At 38.7% G+C, this 24,067-nt stretch overlaps 2 protein-coding genes across 2 annotated transcripts in view; both read left to right on the top strand.

Annotated features, from left to right (window-relative positions):
* The window catches only part of MFS3 (major facilitator superfamily transporter 3), a 304,225-nt gene that overhangs the window by 151,234 nt on the left and 128,924 nt on the right, over nucleotides 1–24,067 (top strand). The window lies entirely within an intron of this gene.
* SCAR (wiskott-Aldrich syndrome protein family member 3 SCAR) overlaps nucleotides 9,874–24,067 on the top strand; it is a 38,763-nt gene continuing 24,569 nt past the window's right edge. The window contains exons 1-2 of the mRNA XM_083142115.1: nucleotides 9,874–10,093; nucleotides 23,131–23,443. Coding sequence (XP_082998241.1) covers nucleotides 23,170–23,443 — 274 coding nt within the window. The 5' untranslated portion in view covers nucleotides 9,874–10,093; nucleotides 23,131–23,169. The remainder of the gene's footprint in view (nucleotides 10,094–23,130; nucleotides 23,444–24,067) is intronic.

Below are 24,067 nucleotides of genomic sequence, written 5' to 3'. Positions count from 1 at the left end.
TGAAGAAATACTCAAAGCCCAGACCGGGATTCAAACCCTGGACGCCTTCCTTCGTAGCGCACTATGATGCTTGGTCGAGTTTTGAGATAGGACTGTTTGTATGGATGAACGTGGGAGACAATGCAGTAGGTGGGGGATATTTACGCAAATTAACCTAACTGGGGGAGGGATACCTTATCAAAATTTTCTTAACTGGGCGAAAGTCATCCCCTCGTTGATAACAAAAATGGGACGACAAGGTTTAGAATGTTCATCCGTCTGACCTTAGTGATGGAGTGGCTACGACACCAGCGATCTCAAAATCAAATTGTACACCGTCCACCTTTCTGGCATCATCAATGGTACGTTATACCGTGCGTCCATTGCAAAACGATCACTAACCTGTGTTATAACACGCAAAAGTTCTGTAATTCATCCACGTTCTGCTCTTATATACACAAATAAATACGCTATAGAAACGATGTTAAGAGCCACAGATAATAAAGCATTTTAATCATAGTTTTGACCAGTAACGTCCTGTTTAAGTTTATATCCTTGAAAGAGTTTTGTGGCCATGGGAATCGTTTGGAGGTTTCGAATGTGCAACACTGTATCAGGATTACACTGCAGACGAAACCGATAAAAGTGAATGGTTTTCGTGAGCTTCCTCGCAATCCGAAATATCCGAGCTCGAGTTTTTTGTTCCTTCGCCACTAGATGAAGACAGAGTTGTAAATATAGTGGCGAGCAATGTAAACCAAGAGCGTGTTAATTTCGTACTGTGCGCAAGAGTGTTATTCTTGGTTACTTGCAGTTACTTGTTTGTGTTATTGTAGTGTGTATGTGTGACGTGTCAGTGAGACGATTGGAATGCCAGCCGCAAGATCCACGTTAGAACAAAGATTTTTTATGTATGACACGTACCTACGTGAAAACAAACTCGTGTCGAGACGTGTGTAGGTAATTTGTACAGAAATTCCCATGCGTTTCAACTCCACACAGAGATACGGTTAGACATCTTGTCCTTAAATTACGAGAAACTGTATCGTTAAATATTAAAATACCTAAGCAAAAACGACGGATTCTAACCGAAGCAAAACTCGATGATATTGGTGCAGCGTTAGAACGTTCTCCAACAAACCTCTACGCCGTGTTTCACAAGAGGTGGGAGTGTTAAAATCATCGGCACATACAGTCACTAAGCTACTAAAATTAAAACCATACTCTTATAACACAGGTTAGTGCTCGTTTTGCAATATTTATATGAATGTCTGCATATGTCCATAAAAATAAGCGGGCATTTCAGGCCGCAAATGTCGGCATCTCCGTCAGTGCCGCCCGCCACGCTTCTCCCGATCTCTCGGCTGCAGATCGAAATGGACGCACGGTAGTATTCTCGATTTTTTTTTTCACTGAGGACCCCCGATGTTTTACTTGCGTGCGGGGCACAGAAAACTGCGTCACGCCGAAAGGAGTCTTTCCTAAACTGCGCACAGCAAAATGGAAGAACCAATTGGTGTCATTGTCTTGAAGATACGCACAAAAGAAAGATGACGGTCATCCCTAATTTGACAATTATCTCGAGTTCAGGATGAGTCATCAACTGGCACGCTATCTGCAAAGAACTGCAGAAGAATGATTTAAGTGAATGTATGCTTTGGTCTGCGTATTCTTCTATGTCCTAGGTTTTCTTCTTGGAAGGGATAGAATCAGTGACGGCGCCAGCCTGAAACAAGTGGGGGGGCTAAAGATTTCGGAGTCAAATTCTCGGGGGGGGTAACTTATACCAGCTAAAAGGTATTTACGTAAAACTTTTCTACGGTATATTTTTAACAGTAATAGCTATTATTGTATAGTAACAATCATAACCATGATAATAATTGTTATTATTTCTGTATTCAATTTTTTGTAATTGGTCTGACCGTCGTCGCCTTGTAATCAAGGGGTCCCGGGTTCGATTCCCGGTGGAGGCACATAGTGATTCGGATCCCACTTTAAACTGTAGGTCCAGTCCCGATTAGCCTTACTGTGCATAAAGTGGACTTTAAACAACAATCCAATCCAATCCAATTGGTCTGACACCCAACAAAAATTCAGGCGACGCCCATGTTAACGCACAGTCGGACACAGATCAAAATATTTTTTTAAAAAAGCTATTTTCTTTATCCATCCTCCATAACCCACTCTCTCTGTCTAATGATGACTACCTCTTTATAAAAATCTGTCACCGAATATGTCATCTGTCCAAGGACGTCCGCAGATTTTTTTGAACAAGCAGTATAATCCTGTGTAGGGTTGTGTGTTGTGCTGTGTTTTGTCCTTGCATGTACTGAGTGCCCTTTTACACCCCAGTGGGGGCAGAGACGTATCCAGGGGAGCTCAAAATCCTAGAAATGTCTAATTTAAATAGTGTGGCGTGCCCAGGAATTTTGAAAGGGAGGGGTTACGTATATATTTTTTTAGTAATCAGCCCACATTTTGCCATCTTTTCCTGCTTTTGACAGGAATACTGGGCTAAAGGGGGGCTATAACCCTCACCAATCCCCCCTTGGGCACGCCACTGGAGTAGTAATTAATATTGTTTCCTTTGCAGGATTAAACATCTTATATAATAAGTTGCAATATACTGTAATATAATTTATCTTCAGAGCTTCTACTGTCCACTTTTTCGCCTTTAGATGGCGACTAATGATAAGGGACGAGCCCCCTCGAAATAAAATTCTGTCTACGGGCCTGGGTGGGAGCAAGTATATATTTTTTTATGTATAACTGTGGTGCCCCCTAAACCCCACAAAAGCTTTTTGAATTTGACGACAAATCCGTACCAAAATTTTAAGTCGTTTATAACTATTTAAATTGAACGTGTCTCCATTGAAGTGAAATTATGCGTATCAAATATGTAATTTCTTGGCTGGTACCTTTTCAGGAGATTCACGAATTATCGAAACACGCCTCCACACTATACTAAAAGCAACTCTTATCTGAAAAAGGTATCAATTTCATTGGCAAAGCACAGAGCACGTGTATTTGCTGTACGATTAGGTTTATCAAGAAATATTACGTAAAATTTGAGATTATGGAGTAATAACTTTGCTTCATGGCCGTATGCCTTAAAATACTACATTATTACCATTCTGAACCTGTTTTCTTCATTCGTAACGGAATCTATTACGAAGAGTGGTTTAATGCGGTTAAAAGGTGAAGAAAATTACTTGAAATACCAGTTTCAGCTACTGAAGTGAAGCGAAATCAGTGAATGAAGATTCATAGAAATGGAAGAAATCTTATATTATCTATCAAGTGAGTAGATAGCTGTAAGCATTCGCAGACGGTTCAGCGGTCGAGGACGTTAAGCCAATCCCCCAACCGAACTTTCTGAGTGTGAGTCCCAGCCTGTGTTCAGTGTTAGTGTCCTTGGCAGTTTCATTTAATTATTACTCATCCTCGTCGTTGCGATTAGCCAAAAGTGACAGAAAACAATGTAAAATATCAAAAATGCAAATACTGTAAGAATTCACTTTTGAGAGTCTTACAATAATGCTTCAAATACCCCATTCTAAGATACAAGAAATATAAGTCTATGTTTTCTTAGAGAGGGATCCAAGGCAGTGGCGTAGGAACGTTTTGATTTGAGGAGGTACAAAGTTTATTTCATTTTAATATTTTCTCTGGGGCGGTGACTTTTAATGCAAAAGTTGCACATACGCTAAAAGAGTACTTATTTGCCTAAAATTTTAGTTTTTTCTCTACTGGAGGAAAATATATATATATATATATATATATATATATATATATATATATATATATATATATATATATATATGTATGTATGTATACGTATAGATCTTGCTCAGGATAAGGACAGATGGAAGGCCTGTGTTGCTGCAGCCATGAACCTTCGGGTTTAAGAAGGTTAGAGAGTTAGTTAGTTAGTTAGTTAGGAGGTGCGGACCACCCCTCGCAACTGCCAGGTATTTGGATATATTATTATGCCTAGGTGTTCTGTTTTTATCACCAAGTTGAACATGCTCGAGAAAATATTTTTCGAAGTTTGATTTAAGCCCACGTTTTGCTCATAATAGGCTAATCGGAACTGGACCTACAGTTTTAATTTGTATCCGAACCACTCTGCAAGATGCCTCAGACAAATCGAACCCTAGGTCACTGTAGAAAATGAGTTTTTGTTTCTTACTTTATTCATTTCACTTCCCATATCTGACCGTTCATTGTACTATGACAATTAGAGGAATTATAATAATAAATACGTACAATAATAACCAATTATTTCTAGCCCGGGTTCCTATATTGCAAGAAAATAAAGTTAATCTTCAGAACAGGTGTTCCCAAACTCCTTCGTTTCACGGCGCCCTTAGTGTTTCAAGATTTTTCCACGGAACCCAAGTCAAAATGCAACGCTCAGTTAGTGCGGTTAGGTTGCTTGCCTTAAGTAAAAAAATAAACACATATTTCAAATTCGGAAACATTTAAATATACTAAATAAGCACACACGTGGGTTCATGCGATGGTCCGATTCTATATCCATGTGTAGACTGAAAGGTAGGTGTCATTTCAGTGAAAATATTGGAACATATCTGTAGGCCAGCCACACTTTGGAAACCATTGCTTTAGAACATAGTTGGTTCCTCCTAACCGAGCCATATATTGTTTATATAAAACTATGCAACTGTAGGTTAGAAGAATTGATTCTCGGTAACGAGGTGAGGTAACTAACTGAAATTCGCTCCTCCCAACCAGACAAGTATAAAGATATATATATTTTGGGGTATCCAAACCAAGTGTTTCAGCATTAATAATAATAATAATAATGTATAGATTTAAATAATCATATTATAATTATATTAAATGTAATAAATACTAATTAAAATATGTAAATTAAATGTAAGTGCCGGCCCCGTGGCGTAATGGTTTGCACATCTCGCTACGACGCCAGGGGCCCCGGTTCGAATCCTGGCCTGGGCATGGATGTTTGTGGGTGTCCATTCATCAATTTCATCATATCCTCACTCTACACAAATTAGCCAAAAGTGGCACAAGAGCGAAGAAAAATATAGCAAATCAATCAATCAAAATAAATATTACTTGGTAAGTCTTTCTGGGGTCGGCATCGCCTGGACCCCCCTAAGTACGTCCTTGCTCAAAACGGTAACTTCTGGATCCGCCACTGGGCAGTAAAGGTGGGTATCAGTCGACATGGGCGAGCCGTTCATCACCCCTCCCCCTGAGTATAGATTTTTCCCTGTTTCATAGCTTGGGACATATATTTTTCTATCTTTCGATCGAGTTTATTTTCTCTAGGATTCTATCAGCCTTTCGAGAAATAATATATTCCGTTACATATGCCTTATTTTCTCTGTCCACCAAATCATTTGAAAAGGAAACATTATTTGCCATTACAATCATGGACGTCGTGAGGGCCGAGATGCTCCATCGAGTTAGTATTTTAACTGCTTAACCAAAGCAAAAACTACACTACACGAAACGAGTGTAAAATCAAAGAAATAAAGCTATTTATAGACTTTGGCTCTGTCCGAAAGGTACAAAGTACGGACTCGAAGTATGGTCATAGTCTTGGCGGAAGTGACGTCATCTAGTACAGTTCGAAAGCGCCAAGAACAGAAGTAGAGTCCAGCGCAGATAATTCTGCCGTGCGATGCGCGAAACAACTAAAGAAGCAGTGTTGCTAATGGAGCAGATAGAAAAATCGCTGCAGTGCGCCGATGCACAGCTGTTACGTACAACAAGAAAATTAGAGAATTCAGGTCTATCTAACGTTGAGTTTTAAACGTCATGCATTATACCAGGACTAGGATTAATATGTACTAACAAGTGGCTTTGTATGTAGCTACATACATATGGACTAAGAATTCGCAAAATATGAACTAACACATAAGTAAAATTACCAAAAATGCTGCAAAGAAGACTTCTTCATATGATTCCTTATTTGAGTGATTTCAAACAAAATAAAAAAATATATATATTATTTTTCATTGCATTAATGCACTGGTGGCGTTCTAACTTTTCACTCCCAAAACCCGTATAAACTGGTATGGAACTGCAACGGCAGATAATAACATGCCAACGTGTTAAACCGCTACAATTGCACCATAACACTCCTCCTCAAGCAGTATTATTATTTCCTCTCTGAGATCGGCGACAGTCGGTTGCCTTTGTTGTACATTTACAAAGGATGCCGGCTTCCACAACAATAACAAGTACATATACTGCCACTAGACGATAAGCTGCGCGGCTTTTTCTTTTGTTATGAACCAGGGCCGGCGCTAGTCATTTTGCCTCCCTGGGAGGTGGCGGCAGATGCCGCTCTATTTCGACCCCCCCCCCCCCGGTCATTACGCAGAAACGGAAAATTGAAAATCAATATATTCCTAACTAAAACATCAAAATATAAAATAAATAATGAGACTTCTTATGCTATTTCAATACTATTCAGCGCAAAAGAATATCTCGCTCGATCACAGTTTTCAATAGGCTTATTTTTTTCTTGTCTTCAAATTTTGCCGCTCTGGGCGATGGGACGGTTCGCCCTCCCCTTCCGCCGGCCCTGCTATGAACTTGGTCACCCATCAAAGCATGGCAATTTTAACACAGAAAACAATATGTATCGCATTAAGCAGCAAAAATGACAGCCTCCTCTATGCAATTTCTACAAGAACACGTGCCGGAGCCAGAGTTGAAATGATGTTGGAGCCACATAATTTATTTATTTTGAATAATTCCAAAATTATGAAATATGAACAATTTGTTGCTGCTGTTCGCTGCTCTCTTGCCAAAATGCTTTATTGGGATGCTAACACCATGACTGGCTTCCTCCTTCATGAACTCGTGCACGTTGCTTAGAATTTCCCGAGCTTGGCTATGCAAGGTTTTTGATTTCAACTTCGACAGAACTGGAGGCATTATGGAATTTAACGTTCATTAGCAAACACACACTTTTACATACACACACGCAATACACGCACACAACGTCAAACCGGTCAAATACTTAGTATAAAATAAAAATATGGTGCTTCCAATCCAACAAAACTCACCGCCACTTTACCTGCCTTTTCCCCTTCCGTGACAGAAATAGTGCTTCATTATTACAGTTGGCAACACTAGTTACTAGCTAGCCAATGAACATGCACTGCATAAAAGCAGCAAGCACTACGCCGTGCTATATTGCCACATTAGCGTCCCTACCGAACGGTGGGAACCGCGAGCTGGAGCGCTATTCAATTGTTTTCAATGATGTTTGCGCGAGTGTGTCCAGGAATGGAATGACAATGTGGCAACAATAGCGAAGGTTTTCGAGCAGGGTAGAACACATGATGCTAAGAGAGAGGGAGACGAAACGAAAATTCGTTTCTACGCAACGGCAAATTTACGTGTGTGGCACTCTACGTAGGTGCACAGCTTGCAGTACAGACGGGAGCTGACTAGGTCACGTGATTTCCACACTCGTTCTTCATTTGTTTAAAATCACGGAGGTAGAAAGCCAGCAACACAGGTTAAATATACGTTATGGGCCAGCAAGTTGTTGGTTAAAGTTCTTATAATGTGTAGAAATGTATGTGTACTAGGGTGACCAGACGTCCTCTTTTATCCGGACATGTCCTACTTTTTAGGTGTTTGTCCGGTGTCCGGGCGGATTTTTTAGAAATCTTTAAATGTTCTCCTTTTTTTTGGAAAGAGTATAGCATTGACCATAGCAAATGTGCTGCATACAGAATGCTTCATTTGGTGCGCGTTAATTCGAGCAATGCTCACCTAGCATCTGGGAGCTCAATACGATCACTTTCCCGACTGAGTCATTAGTAGGGCGCGTATTTAAGGCACTAAAATCCTCTGAAATAGGCAGTCAAATAGGCACCAAAATGATGAAAATAGGCACTTAAAAAGCACCATGAACTAAGAAAACACACGAAAATAGGCATTTAAAAGGTACCCTAAAATTAAAAAAGGATATTAAAATAGGCAATGGATGTGAACTTATTTAAATTTTTTTCTTACAATGCACAGTTATACTGTATTTAGCACTTCAGTTTATACATAAAAGTGCGCTAGCGATTAACATACTATAATACTCCTTTGATCGAAATTCACAATTGCGGGGAATCGTCTGTTAAAGTATTTTTTTACAAAAAGAGCTTGTGCTAACGACTGCGAATTTGAACAAATGATGAATAAACAATTTGCACCATTGTAACAAAAAAATAGAACAATGTTCCAATTCAGACCATCAAATCTTTCGAATTCCAGATTTCAGTCAGTACAACATCAACAAAACCTTACATCTTTCAATATAGGGAAAGCCAAATACACGTAAGAAAAAGCTAAAGTATGCAACAATTACAGAATATCCATTTTTTGGCACCATTAAACAAAATAGACACTAACCATCAAAATAGGAATTTATAGGCACTATAAAAATGTGTTTTCGGAATAGAAATTCCATAAAACGAACTTTAAAGTTTAAACATGAAAGCCTATGGTTTACTACAAAGGAATAAAAAAGGCAAATTTCCGCACCCCAGTCATTAGTATTAAGCGCTGAGACTGATGGAACGCATGTAGTCTGTGCAGTTCATTTTCGGTTGATTGATTTGGTTTATTTTACTTCGCTTTTTTGCCACTTTTGTCTAATCGCGAAGATGAGTATGAGCGATGATATGATCATTTTGATGAAGGACACATGCCCAGGCCGGGATTCGAAACCGAGGCCTCTGGCGTTGTGGCGCGGTGTGCTAATCACTCCAACACAAAGGTCGACCAGTTCCTTTTCGAGTTATACATACGCGATACAGAAATGCGTAGTGAGAATTTTGATTATTAAGTAATAATGACTTTCATAAAATAACGAAGCGAAAGAAAATATCCAGTTTGAAAGGATGGAAGAAGCGAATATGGGTAAAGTGTAAGGTGGTTGCCACTTTCCCCTGCTGTTGAAAGAGCTCTAGAAATATTCGTGGCATTGAAATCATATTTCTCTACCCAATCCAAACTACCTAAAATTTTAATTTAGCTTTTCGAAATAAGTTAAGCGAATCTTACTTGTTACATTTGCAATCACATGTTGAGATATTTCAGTATAATATCAAAAAATTAGAAAAGGAGTAAAATTCTGTGCTTCAAATTATAGATATTCTTTGTTATTTGTTAAGAAAACATATTAGGAGATTGCTTTCTTTGCTTAAAGGTAAGATGAAGTTCTTGAAAGAGATCTTCTGAAAAGCATCTGTGAGCAAAATGTTGGTAAATTATAAGTAATGGCAAATGTATAGCCATTTTTTACGGTGTCCTCTTTTTTATGACTTCGTCCTCCTTTTTTGCCATGGTCTGTCCTTTTTTTTAATGTATGTGCCTGGTCACCCTAATGTGTACGAACATTTGAAAATGATATGTGATTTCTATGGTGAAAATAAAAACAAGTGTTTAAAACGTGGGGAAAACAACGAGTACTAAGTTTTATCTACTGATTGTATTTGGCGCTGCAGTTGAAGGGCAATTCGAAAGACTTTCACTTCCAGTCCACGACTTGACGACCGCACTCCAAAACCATACTCGGAGGATGCTCGCTTCAAGTACGGTCTTGCACCTTTCGGACGTGGCCTTAATTTCTCTGTGGTAAAATAGAGGAATGTTATCATACTTTGCCATTGAAACGAAATAATTAATGGTACCATTGAATTGTATTGATGCCGCCTACCTGCGTGGGAAGTTTTTCAATCTAAATTTTTCTGCAGCGCAAAGAAAAACGTTTACTCAAATTTTACAAATTGAACATTTTGAACTTCAGTACTTCACAGTAAATATTGAGGAATTTTCTTCCATTAAATGCCGAGAACCTAATAGAACATTCGGCAACCACAGTCTGGCAACAATGGTCGTAACGATATGGTAGGGTCGGACATCTTGTGTTTGTGTCAAGAAAACTGAACTAGGTGGAGCGATAAGTAATTGGACTTTGTTGTTTATAAAGCAAAACTATTCAGCCGTTTTGAGTGTAGAACTAGAATCTGTGTACGCGATGAGCAACGGAAGTCCTTATAGTGACAATTTCGTTAAATGTTCGAAAAAGAAGTAAGGTCGGATATTGGTGAGTGTTGGATATGCTACGGATAACGGCAAATTGATTATATTTCTAATATTGATTACTTGACTGATTGATGAGTTGTTCTAGAATGGAAACACTGTTTTATACATGTACATATTTTGGGTTAGCAATAAAGCATGATTTGGGGTGCGCTTATAACCTTTTCCTGTATGCGGAAGTGAGACATCATTCACATACATTACTTCCCGTTCATTTAGAATGTATAGATGCAGGACACGTAGAGTATAGTATGCACTATATAAATGACAGAATCAAAGCATTTTAGATTACAGCAGAAAAGAAGTTTAAATGCCAGATCATCGTGCTAACATTTAAGTGGGTGTTAAATTCCAATTCAGATTTATATTTGGTGGTTCGAACGGGTGTAGTTTTATCTTGTGTTGACCTGCGATGATCTGACAGTCTGGTAGCTCCGTAGATATGCGTAAATTGTTTGAACACAGTCTTACATTCGACTTACGATACTAGATTCGATTCCATTGTACTTATTTGAATTTTATTTAGCAGATTACTAGTGATGAGTTTGCTGCATGCCTGTTAATTGGAAGTGACATTTTCCAGTAGTAGTAATTTCTTGTGAAAGATGCATGACTCATGTAGGGTAAACATAACCCTAATTCATGTATCATTTATGGTCATATCCAGTTCATTTCACAATTACTTTAAACTAGCACAATAATGATTTAAAATAAGAACCCCAATGTTACTAGAATGTCTCAACACAACTGTTGAGTATAATAAGATGCGAATTCGGCTTATAAGAAAACAGTGTCCAGCAAACTTATATGAACTTATAATGAGGACTTCTATAATTAATTTTCTTACATTGAGGATGATTTCAGTGCTTTTCTCGGTTTCATTTTAAGTTGTAGACGGTCTGGTATTTGAAAAATTTCGGTACTAATTTACTATCCTTCGGACACATTTATTTATTTTTACAGAAGAAACTGCTTACCGTAATTAGTTCCTGTAGCATTGTCGAACATCAGGAAGGTGTTTTGTGTGATTTGGGAATGTTTCAGAGCTGAAATTCATGTTGTTCGTTGAAAATTAATTCTCCGACGGAGATAGCGTTTGGCGCGTACATCTGCGTATACCATGAAGTTCGTACACCTTCATACACCATCACCTTCATACACCGTCGTGACTATCATGACGTGTCGTGATTTTGTTTTGTTGGTATCCAGTGTTTCGAACTCCCTGCGTTTGCGACGAGAGTTAGAACTGTGGATCGAGGGTTTGGAGAATGACGTGTGGTGGGTGTGTTGTAAAGTTTGTGCCGGGTGTGGACAATCCATTGGCGCTAGCCGCACGAACCATTGGCACGTGGATAGGTTAGTAGGGCCACGCAAAGGTTTCAATAGTTAAAAAGATAGCCCCACGAACCATTGGCGCTAGCCCCACAAACCATTGGCGCGTGGATAGGTTAGTAGGCCACGCAAAGGTTTCAATAGTGAAAAAGATAGCCCCACGAACCATTGGCGCTAGCCCCACGAACCATTGGCGCTAGCCCCACAAACCATTGGCACGTGGATAGGTTAGTAGGCCACGCAAAGGTTTCAATAGTGAAAAAGATAGCCCCACGGACCATTGGCGCTAGCCCCACGAACCATTGGCACGTGGATAGGTTAGTAGGCCACGCAAAGGTTTCAATAGTGAAAAAGATAGCCCCACGGACCATTGGCGCTAGCCCCACAAACCATTGGCGCGTGGATAGGTTAGTAGGCCACGCAAAGGTTTCAATAGTGAAAAAGATAGCCCCACGAACCATTGGCGCTAGCCCCACAAACCATTGGCGCGTGGATAGGTTAGTAGGCCACGCAAAGGTTTCAATAGTGAAAAAGATAGCCCCACGAACCATTGGCGCTAGCCCCACGAACCATTGGCGCGTGGATAGGTTAGTAGGCCACGCAAAGGTTTCGATAGTGAAAAAGATAGCCCCACGAACCATTGGCGCTAGCCCCACAAACCATTGGCGCGTGGATAGGTTAGTAGGCCACGCAAAGGTTTCAATAGTGAAAAAGATAGCCCCACGAACCATTGGCGCGTGGATAGGTTAGTAGGCCACCCAAAGGTTTCAATAGTGAAAAAGATAGCCCCACGAACCATTGGCGCTAGCCCCACGAACCATTGGCGCTAGCCCCACAAACCATTGGCACGTGGATAGGTTAGTAGGCCACGCAAAGGTTTCAATAGTGAAAAAGATAGCCCCACGGACCATTGGCGCTAGCCCCACGAACCATTGGCACGTGGATAGGTTAGTAGGCCACGCAAAGGTTTCAATAGTGAAAAAGATAGCCCCACGGACCATTGGCGCTAGCCCCACAAACCATTGGCGCGTGGATAGGTTAGTAGGCCACGCAAAGGTTTCAATAGTGAAAAAGATAGCCCCACGAACCATTGGCGCTAGCCCCACAAACCATTGGCGCGTGGATAGGTTAGTAGGCCACGCAAAGGTTTCAATAGTGAAAAAGATAGCCCCACGAACCATTGGCGCTAGCCCCACGAACCATTGGCGCGTGGATAGGTTAGTAGGCCACGCAAAGGTTTCGATAGTGAAAAAGATAGCCCCACGAACCATTGGCGCTAGCCCCACAAACCATTGGCGCGTGGATAGGTTAGTAGGCCACGCAAAGGTTTCAATAGTGAAAAAGATAGCCCCACGAACCATTGGCGCTAGCCCCACAAACCATTGGTGCGTGGATAGGTTAGTTGATTAGGTTGGGATACATAGTTAAAATTTGGTGTCAGAACGCGATAAATAAAGTTAAAAAGAAATAGATTTGATTAAGTTTGTCGACGGGCTTTTCTTGGGTTCCGAAGGTTGAAACACTGCATAACAATTGAAAATCGAGAAAAAACAAGGCCGATGCGTCATTCCTACGCGTTATTATTTACGAAGGTGTGCGCGCCATGTTGTGTGTGAGGCAAACGGAAAGGTAGGAGGAAGAAGTAGTCGTAAGGTGAAAAATTGCTCTTACTTTCATCAAACCAACGTCAATACACGTTCAGGAGTGTTCCACGAAGCAGATACGTAAGTTTGAATGTCAAAATTTTGGCAAAAGAGAAGCCGGACGCGCAATTATGTAGGAAGGTGTACTCGCGATATTTTGTCTCAGGCAAGGGAAAACACCTGCCAGAAAGACGTTCTGGTAATGTGAAAAATTGCAATTAATTTCATCAAAACAACGTTAATACACCTTCAGGAATGTTCCGCGAAGCAGATACGTAAGTATCAATGTCAAAAATTGACGAAACCAAAAAAATAGAGGTGTCCGAAGGATAGTAAATTTTTACCAAAATTTCTTTGTGGGGAGATTTTAGTAGCATTTCTAACATGAATTAATCAGCTCATGAAAGCACTTGACCAATATTGGGTTTTAACTGTTAGAAATTCAAGGGGCAGTGACTAGCTGTACACCCGTGACAATTTCAATCTTTTAAAAAATTTAATCCGTAGGTTTCTATGTTAACATAAAATCTATTGCAAGATGTGACAGGCAAAATTAATCAAGATATTTAGCTCCGAAGTGTGACCAGTGTTCATCCATTCCTGGACCAGTTTCTTAGTAATTTTTTTTAATGAACTGATGATGAATGAATGCACACATGTAAGTCCAAAAGACATGATGAAATTCTAACTATTAAACATACCAATACTAACCTAACAGCATAAAATTACGGTAAATTTCTCGTAAGGGACAGACAGCTGAAATTTTCTAGTTCATTGAATTTCAATATTCGTACTTAACGTATTCTGCATTGAGAAACATTGCTGAAGGTGGCATTTCACTTATTTCATGAAAATAAGCTCTATTTGCGACATTTGAAGTAAGTTTTCTTCGTTTTTTTCGCCTTCGGTAACACTCAAAATGGCGGCGACAGTTTCACTACTGTACTTGGCATGCAGTGTTTCCACCCCACTGCACCCAAAAATACCTACGTAGCCCCACAAACCATTCATACATAGCCCCACGAACCATTTCTGCTAAGGTTAGGTTGGTAGGGTCACATATAGGTTACAATAGTTAAAAATTGGTTTCGAAAATAATATGCGTAGCCCTACACAACATTCTGGCATAGCCCCACAAACCATTTGCGGAAACATACCTTCTTCAGTTACAAAAACATGTTTGGAGACACTGACCGGGATTATGTCATCACACACAGGCTACATCCACCTGGAAGTAAATGGATGCAACAGCTTTCATGCATGAGTCACACATTTATATCGAAAAATAGATGATTTACCAGCAAGATTCAATGAACGATGCGCGAAAACACTTCGCCGAACTTCCAGAAGTATAAAGAAACTGCATTCGGTAAGTAATTTCTCCTGTAAATTTGACGAAATCCTTCTATCCCTTACGAGAAATTTACCAAAATTACTAACACCATTAAGTCCAACACTGTACATATAAAACCAATTTGATCTAAGAGAAAACCATTATGAAGGCACGGACCTTGAAAATGTTAATTTACTACTTTGTAGTAGGGACACAAGAGATACTCCATGTGAGTATGCCCAATTCATCATATCCCAGAGCATTTTCACTGTTTTTTAAAAAATAAAATATTGTTATGTATACACACAAGAAGCCAGAAATAAAAGAGTGGAAATTCTAACAGCATTTAGCCTAGACACTCCTAACCTAAGTAAAAGATAATTATTACTATCAATAACTTTTTAAATAAAAAAGTGGTTGTGTGTTCTGAAATAATTGTAGGGTACTAGTTCTGTATAGTGGGAGACACCTAGAAATCATTTATTTCGCACTTTTCTTGCATTGCTAACATTCAATTCTGCATTTGGAAACATTTCTTTAGGTGTAATAATGAATTTGTAACGAAAATAATGTCTATTTCTTAAATTTACGAGTACTTACTGTTCTTCCTTTTCTTGGTTCTGTAACACACAATATGGTGATAGCGTACTGATTCACGGCACAATGTGGCAGTGTTTTGTCGATTTGGAGTGTGAATGCAGTGTTTCAACCTTATTCACTGAAAAATACCTAATTTCGTGGCCAGATTGGAAATTATGCTAATACCTCTTTAGCCCCACAAACCATTTCTGGTAAAGTTAGGTTAGGTTATGCAAACATAGTTAAAAACTTCAGGATGCATCCTAGACACGTCTTCTTCTTGCGTAAACATGGTGTGGTTTGCAACACTTATTGGGGGGTTACGCCATCTAAAACATGGAACATCGTGCAGAGAGCAATTGGCAGCAACAGGAATTCCGTGTCGGAGAGATTTTCCCAGAAGAAAACATTCCCGAACCTCAACAATGCTACAGAAAATGATTTCCGTAAGTACTTTCTTCTGTAAACAGTAAGAAATCCGTCTCCACTATAGAGAACTGTTACCATTTGTAGAATTGACAGATATGTTGCAAGTCAAAGTAATGAGACAGGCATGTGCTTCTGTCACATTCTGAATTGCAGCCAAGACGTATGGCACAGTGGTTAGCACAACCCACTACAATATCAGGGGTTGAGGGTTTGAATGTGGGTCTTAGCATTGGTGTTCTTTGTGAGTGTCCATTAGTGTTGGACATTATATTGTCTAGACGATATATCAGTGTATTGAAAAATATATTGTCCAGGCTTGGGTGTATTTAAGGGGGGTTCATTGGGTCCAACCCCCCACCCTCGCTCCTCCTTATCGTTCAATAAAATTACAAGATTACCTGTTCTATCAGTTTGTTCATTAACATTTCTTCGGACTTATTATTTTATTCTACTAAGTTCGAGACTTATAGAATGGAGTACAAATGTGAAGAAAATTACGTAATTTCACAAAGATGGGACTGCAGACCAAATGTCTGCAATTTCCTGATAGTTCGGAATTTCTGCGATATGAAACTGCATTGGGACTGCCAAATGAGTTATATTTTTTCCTTCGAGTTTTCTTAAAGGAATTTCGTTTTTAAAAACACAGTGGAAGAAAACCAGGGAAACACCATAACATTTTCAAGTTGTTTGACACAAGATGAACAGAAAAGCGTCAATACTAAGTAGCATGGCTTGTGGAATTGCATTAATTAATTATAGAAACTACGGACCTTACATTTTACTGGTAGAAGAGAAATATTTCAGCAAGCTCTTCAGTTTCTTCACTGTGTAACCTAACCTTTGGGGAGTTGGAAACATCTTCACCTGTTCTAACCAAATTGTTTTCATGCAGTGCAAGATTATGTTGGCCACCTCAAAATGGGTAATGTGAACATGTCAGTATTCTAAACGAGATATTAAAAAAAAAAATTGCCCCCCCCTCCTAATCATGGATGTCTGCAGATTTTTTTCACGGAGGAACAAGCAAGATATATTTCATGGGGCATATTACCACGATGCTAGTGTTGCTCCCTCAAAAAACACCTCTTGAATTTGAAGTTACCAGATTCCCGCATCCCCATTAAAATAATTAATGTAAATTACTGTAACTGAAATCAAATTATACCTGTGAAATATATACTTTCAGATTGACATTCGTTTTCTAAGGGGAAAGTGTAGCCATCCTTGTGCCCCTTCCAGATGTCCATTCTCCTATATTATACTTTCACCTAGAAAGTTAGTGTAGAGGAATTTTATTGTCATTATTAAACGATATTATATTTTCAAGCTCATGGAAGTTCAAAGCAACTACGGGGTAAGGGGGTGCAGTGGATAGAAATCAATTCTGGAGGGTGGGGCAAACATTTAAGTAAAAGAAAGCAAGGATAGCAGAATCCAAGAGTAGCAGGACAAAATGACACTCAAGATGGTATTAGTTTTTACGTCTTTCTTGCGTTATTTCTTCCAGATGGCCAAAAGAACCTGCAGTGGGGGCCCAAAGGGGTAATTGCACTCAATTTAAAACTTTACGGGGAGTTGGCCCTTGGTGCCAAACAATCTAAATGAAAAAAAATGTAAAAAGGGTAAAACTTTGGTATGGTCCCAACGGATTTCTTCATTTTTACACAAGAACCTACTTACGGAAAAGAGTTTGTGTAGCATTTAGAAGTTCGTGGAGGTATTTTCTTTCATTGTGCAATCTATTTCACCGGGAAATAATGTATTTTTGATCAGAAATATCTCTCCGACGCACAATGTCATTCATTTCCTTGCACTATGTGTACCAAATGTTTTATGACGTAACTCAAAGTCAGCGTTTCCAACCACGCCATTTTTAGCAAGAAGATGACAATTTTAACTATGTTTGCCTAACGTAACCGAACCTAACCTTGCCGGGAATGGTTTGTGTGGCTAAGCATGCATTGTTCGTGGGGGATTTTTCGGTTTGTTGGGCTATCCATGAATGGTTTGTGGGGATTTTTCGGTTGACACGGTTAGAAACGCTGCATACCCAATGATGATGTACCACGCTAGTCAAGCTGTCTCCGCCATATTGTCTTTTATGCAAACGAAAAAAGGAAGAGAAATAATTACTTGCAATGTGAAAAATTCAAAATATTTTCGTGAAAAAAAGCAAAATACCATCTTGAAGAGTCTTTCGCAATGCAGAATAGGTAAGTACTAATGTTAAAAGTGACTAAATGAACGAGTGAGAGGTGTTGGGACTGTGTCGAAGTTTTACCGTAAAGAGAATGCCATGGCACCCCATGAAATTTTTGTGCCCTATTAAATCAATATTGTTTTCAGTTTGCAAAAATTTGGATGAGAAATTTTTCTTGCTCGTTTCGCTCGCATTTTACTTATTTCCTGTATTGCATTATAAATTACTAGAAAGAGGGCGAGAGAGGGAAATAATAACTAAGAACTTCAGACTGTTGCTGCTAAACAGTTTTGTCTTAAATGCAGGAACAATTGTTCGGAGGCTGGCCCCTGTGGTGGAGTGGTTAGCATATTGCAGTATGATGTCAGGGGTCCCGGGTTCGAATCCTGGCCTGGGTGTGGATGTTTCTGAGTGTCCATCATATCATCACTTATTCCCATCTTCGCAAATTAGCGAAAAGTAGCACAAAAAGTGGGGTAAAATAAAACAAATCAATCAATCAATTGTTATTGATTATTTATTTTTGCTGTTGATTTGTTATGGGGAGGGTGAATTGATTATGCATTTAATTAATATGTATAATATTTATATATATATATATAAATTTTATACATATTATAGGCCTATATACAGTGCTCGAAAAATTTTCTTCAAAGGTAGGTGCCAGGAAGCCACCTACTAGCAATTGTGCATACTACAGTATGTTTCAAAAGTTTCGCAATCCAAACTTTGAAAATGTATATCATGAAAATCGTAAGAGATAATTACACCAGGTTTTCTGCACTAAACTAATGCTGTAAGCTATCACTGGGTTCATAAATTTGTTAGCATTTATCTAAATAAAAGCAATTACATTATTTTATAAAGAATTGTTAATTTGCTGAAAACATCTGAGAACTGATTTTCAACAATAAATACCAACTCAAACAATTTGTGGGATCATTTGTTGGTGTTTGACTGGTTGTAAAACAGTTGCTTTGTTAGGTACATCAGAAGCAGGGTATTTTTATCGGAAAACCTCTTGCACATGAGTGTAAGAATGAGTTGTAAAATACTCTTGAGCAATGCACACGCACTGCTCCGATGAATACACCATGCTGAATCAATTAAAAAGAAACAGGCACAATAGCAGCGAAAGTGAGCGAAGAGGATTCAGTGTAACCAGGGGCAGCCTAGGATTCTCTCAAGAGTTCTATTTCGGCACAAAATTTTGATTTACGATTTTTCACGTAAATGTGTAGCCAATACTTAAGACACATGTTGCATGCGACTGTTGTCAATATTTCAACCTGCTAGTGTTGCCATATATGGAGATAGTCCCAAAAATGACACTTTTCACTCAACCCATAAAATCGCCAGTCAAAAATTCATCAAATGTTGCACGTGACCAATATTTGTCACAAATGACAGACGGACATGGCATCAGTCATCAAATGTCTAATTATGACCATTCGATCATTTCTTACATATTTTTCTTACTCAGAAGTTCATTTCTGGAAAAAGATTGAGTGCTGCTTTCCGTCAGTTATTAATTTATATAATTTTCTGTACGGAGTGAACTGATAATTTTAAATATTGAAAAATATCTCAATGGATGAGGCTTTATAATGCAGAAAACCCGGTGTAAATATCTCTTACGGTTTTCATGATATACATGTCCAAAGTTTGGGTTGTGCGACTTTTGAAACACTCTGTATAAGATGCTGAGCATCACGGTATTCAAGACATCGCTAAATTATTTGAGAAAGCAGGAAATGGGGTGTTGGGGGACAAAGGGTAAGAAATTGTTACTCTATGGAATGTTCACAATGTTGATAAAAGAAAGAAAAAAAATTGCTAACTTACGCTCTACTGCAATTTGAACTTACAATCATCAAAATTTAGTACATATTACATCAAAAGATCACAGTCGCTAGGCTGTTTTTAGTCGCCCTGGCGACCGGGATTTTTCGAGCCCTGTATATATAATACACACACACCCTCAATGCAATGAAACTAAAAAAGTGAGATGACATGAGGTTTTCTTTCCAGACTGAACTTTCATCAAAGCTTTTGTCCCCCCTAATCAGAGGGTCTGCGCACGCATATTTCAATGATATACTTCGAAATTGACTTCTGTTTCTTTTTAAGAATTGTAAAGAATATGATAATGGATTTGTACATACACACATTGTCGGGTCCAGCACCCCCCCCCCCCTTCCTGCTCCCCAACAAGCTTCAGGTCAGCTGTGTCCTGGATTTTCACTTATGAAATATATTGCAACCCTAATCATACCAAAAGTTGCCTTGTAATCAAGGGGTTCCGGGTTGGATACCTGGTGGAGGCACTTAGTGGTTCGGATTCCACTTTAAACAGTAGGTCCACTCCCGATTAGCCTTACTGTGCATAAAGTGGACTTAAATCATCAATTCATACCAAAAGTTGAACACCCCTCCCTTACGTGAACTATATATATGCCCATGCATCCAGGCGATATATCGTCACAATAAGGAAAAAAATATATTGTCTGTGACGATATATCGTAATATCAAATTATTTATATCGTCCATCAACTTCATCATATCATTACTAATCGTCATCTTGCAATTAGGCAAAAGTGGCAGATATGCAAATTAAATAAATCAATTGATCAAAACCAAGTCTTGTAGACCGATCTTCAACTCTTTTCCAAGTTGATGCAAGTATTGTAGAATTGTTTCTACACTAACATGGAATTCTTCTCCCAAGTTGTCACATGTTCGACCATTGTTCACCTCACAGAACATTGTTACCTTCAGATGCTGGTCTTACAGTATGTGGTTCATCTTTGAGGGATTCATCACTGTCCTTGAATCATTTAACCACCATTGCACTGCTTACACATTCACCACACTAAATGGCTGGCATATTTTATTTTCTACACCTGTCTCATTTCTTCCAAGTTTAAACTCGTACCGACGACCCCCTATCATGCTGTTTGAAGTACCCACAGTTTGCCTGTTCTCACCGATGTTCACTTTGAACTGCACAGACCATAACCTGCCGATTGAACATGTATAAGTCCACCAACATCTGACTTGTCGTTTCTTGTCCAACCTTGAAACTTGTAGTGTGCAAAATACATGACATCATCAGGAACCAAGAGAACTTTTTCGGTTACCTTAATAGAATGTCACGTAAGTAAAATGCAGGTAATTGACATGGATGGTTTACATACCTGTTAATGATAAACTATCTGCAGTTCTAGTGGCAGGATTGGTTTTATCATTTTACTATTTTATCGACTAATAGAAGTAAAGAAGGTCAAGGGCCGATAACACTATCTACTGATGCTTTTATCTTATCATAAAATGCCTCTTTGCTTTGTGAGAATTTGGCACTGTAGTTCTTTCCACAACTACTAATCATGCCGTGGTTGGCACAACGTGTTTAAAGATGCCAAAAGTCTCGGGTTCTGAATCTTGGCGCAGGCATGAGTGTTCTTTGTTTGAATTTTTGGTCTTAACTTAAGTCCACTTTATGTACAGGCAGCTTAAAAGGGACTGGACCTACAGTTTAAAGTGTGATCCGAACCGCTTGTGCCTCCACCGGGTATCAAACCCGGCACATAGCATTCTTTGTAAGTGTTCCTTCATCATATCGTATCATTCTAAAGAATGATGGGATCTGAACCAGTCATTGTGCAATTAATTGCTGGGTGATGTAAGTTATTCATCATTCATCCTCTGATGAGAGCCCTCGTCATTGGCATGACGAGTTAACGCTTGGCAATACGAAAGGTACAAATAAGATTAAGGAACTAAACGGCTAGAAAAGACAATGGTCACTCGTTGGGTTTTGTGAACCTTTGAACCTGAATCATGGCTGGGTGTTAGGATAGTTACCTGTCTATCTGATGAATTATGATGAATAAAATATACGAAGTCCTCTGTTGTTTATCCTCATATTTGCTATTAGTGGCTGAAAGTGGAGTAAATAACCCAAATCAGTCAATGTATCTTACATATTTGAGCATGAATGAAGAATACAGAGAATGTCTCCAATTTCTTTCCTACTTCTTACACTCACTAAATATGCAGTCCTGGTAACGTATCTGGAGTTGAGATTCGGGAGTCACGTGTAAAAATTGTACACTTACATCTATATATGTTGCAAAATTATGTTCTTCATTACCGCGATCATTCTCCGTACAGAAACATAGGAACCATGTTTGATGATATGAACAAGTGACGTTCGACAGTTGTTGCTTCGTTACTTGAACGAGGTTGAAGAGTATGTGGAATGCGGACTTCGATTAGAGGTAAGTTTGGCAACGTTGTTTGAGCTTTCTTCTACAAAAATGTAATCTTGTGCAGTGAGGAAGCTAGTGCTCCACAAACCATTCACGGATAGCCCCACGAACCATTTCCGGTTAGGTTAGGCAAACATAGTTAAAATTTTGTTTCTAAAACAATGTGATACAGCTGTAAAAAAAAAAATAATCCACTTACATCGGCATTTTTCCTTATTTCCACACGTGACCCCCGCATTTTGACAAGAGATTCGTGATTAGACGACCAAACTTAGTATACATAATATTAATGAAATTGGAGATGTTTCTCTCTATTCTTCATTCGCTCCCATATTTGTAATTATTAGGTATTAGTTAACACAACTATTGGGCTTCTCTCTAGTGTGCATATATATTTATTTTACACACACAATTTGACATTAATACACACAGATAATATATATTCATTGTTCACATCTTTATTTGGTTTCAGGTCTCATCAATAACTTAATGGTTAACACTATTTTTGTAAACAAGGGGTTCCATGTTCATTTCCTAGCTGAGATATCACACAGTTGTTTTAGATCAATAAATAAAATGAGTGTTACATGACTTTAACTTCTTAGCATTTGTGTGTTTCGTGTCAATTTAAGATAGTTACAGGTCTTTTGTGTTTCTGCAAACGTTGTAAATGTTTTGTAAAAAGAGGATATGATAGCTTCCAGAACAGTCTTTTTGGGAGCAAATATCTTCAAAATTATTAATTTGTTTGACCTTCAAGCAGCATAATTATGATCATAAAGTTGGAAAGATGATTTAACATTAAATTCTTGTGTTACAAATATTGTTGTCTACCTGTATGCCATTGAGCAATTAGCGTATCGTCATGTGAGAACCAGAGGCCTCCTCTATGGCATATTAGAAATATCACTGCCTTGTAATCAAGGGGTTCCGGTGGAGTCATACTTGTTTCGGATTCTACTTTAAACTGTAAGTTCAGTCTTGACTAGCCTATCTGTGCATAAAGTGAACTTAAAACTCAAACGCAGAGGAACATAACTCCAAAATTGTGTTCAGTTTTTTTTTTTTTTTCTTAATGAATCTTCACTTTGAAGAGCTCTGAAGTCAGTTCGATGTAGCTGAACATTGCATTTTGGCAGTTATGTTCCTCACAAGACTATATGAAAAATTTTCTACAACTGTGATAACTCTGTATTATCATTAGTTATAATTTTTCCAGAAGTAATTTATGGATTTGTTTTAAACCTGCAGGCATGTATGAGAACCATGAGGTGAAATAGTGCAACAAGAATGCCACTGCCTAAGCGTGTAGTGGAACCGGTTCATGTGGCACGGGGCACCATCCCGGAGCACTTCCCCCTGCCCAACGAGTTAGAAGCTGTTACGAACGGAACTCTTGCCAACACCGTGAGGCAACTGTCTAGTTTGAGTCGACATGCCGAGGACCTCTTCGGAGAATTGGCAAGGGACACACACATTTTAGCTGCTAGAGCCAATAATCTTCAAGCTAGGATAGATCGTCTTGCCGTCAAAGTTACACAGTTAGATAGCAATGTTGAAGAAGGTGAGTATTTTTCATATGCGTTGTTTTGTCTATATTACAGATTGCCAAATTTGATTTGGAGGCAGCTGGACTATCCTTTATTGATATATGCTGGATTGAACATGGTTTTTGTGAAGAATATCTAGGAATAGGATAATACAAACACAAGATGTCTACCAGTCAAGAAATTGTGCTTTTCGTCAAGAATTTTTGTTATTTTTTACAGTATAGTGAATTACATTGTTATATAGAGTAGAGGCATTAGTTTTGGCCACTACCCCACTTATGGCCACTTTGCTGTTCATATTTAATTGTTAACTACCAGGTGATCTGAAGCCAATCAAAGAACAGCTTACATAAATCAGTGTAAAATAAATAAGCTTTCCAATTGGATATCTATGTTTCCTCTTCGTACTTCCTGTAGGAAGTAAGCTTGTTGTAAGGAAGAAACTACTTGTTAGAGTAGAATTTCTTATGCATTCTCATAAGAAAAGAGAGAGCTACAATAATGTTTTCCACAGTTGTTATATATGTCAAGAACATATAATTTGTTCAGAGGTAAGTTTAAATGTTAGAATTGCAGTATTTATATCCTGAAATAGAAATAACCACAAAACAGTATGTGTAGACCACATGGCCATTACT

This window comes from Lepisma saccharinum, chromosome 20 (genome assembly GCF_977018435.1).
Source record: "Lepisma saccharinum chromosome 20, izLepSacc3.1, whole genome shotgun sequence".
Lineage (NCBI taxonomy): Eukaryota > Metazoa > Arthropoda > Insecta > Zygentoma > Lepismatidae > Lepisma > Lepisma saccharinum.
Note: the sequence above shows the minus strand (reverse complement) of the source record. Positions and strands in the feature narration are given on the sequence as shown.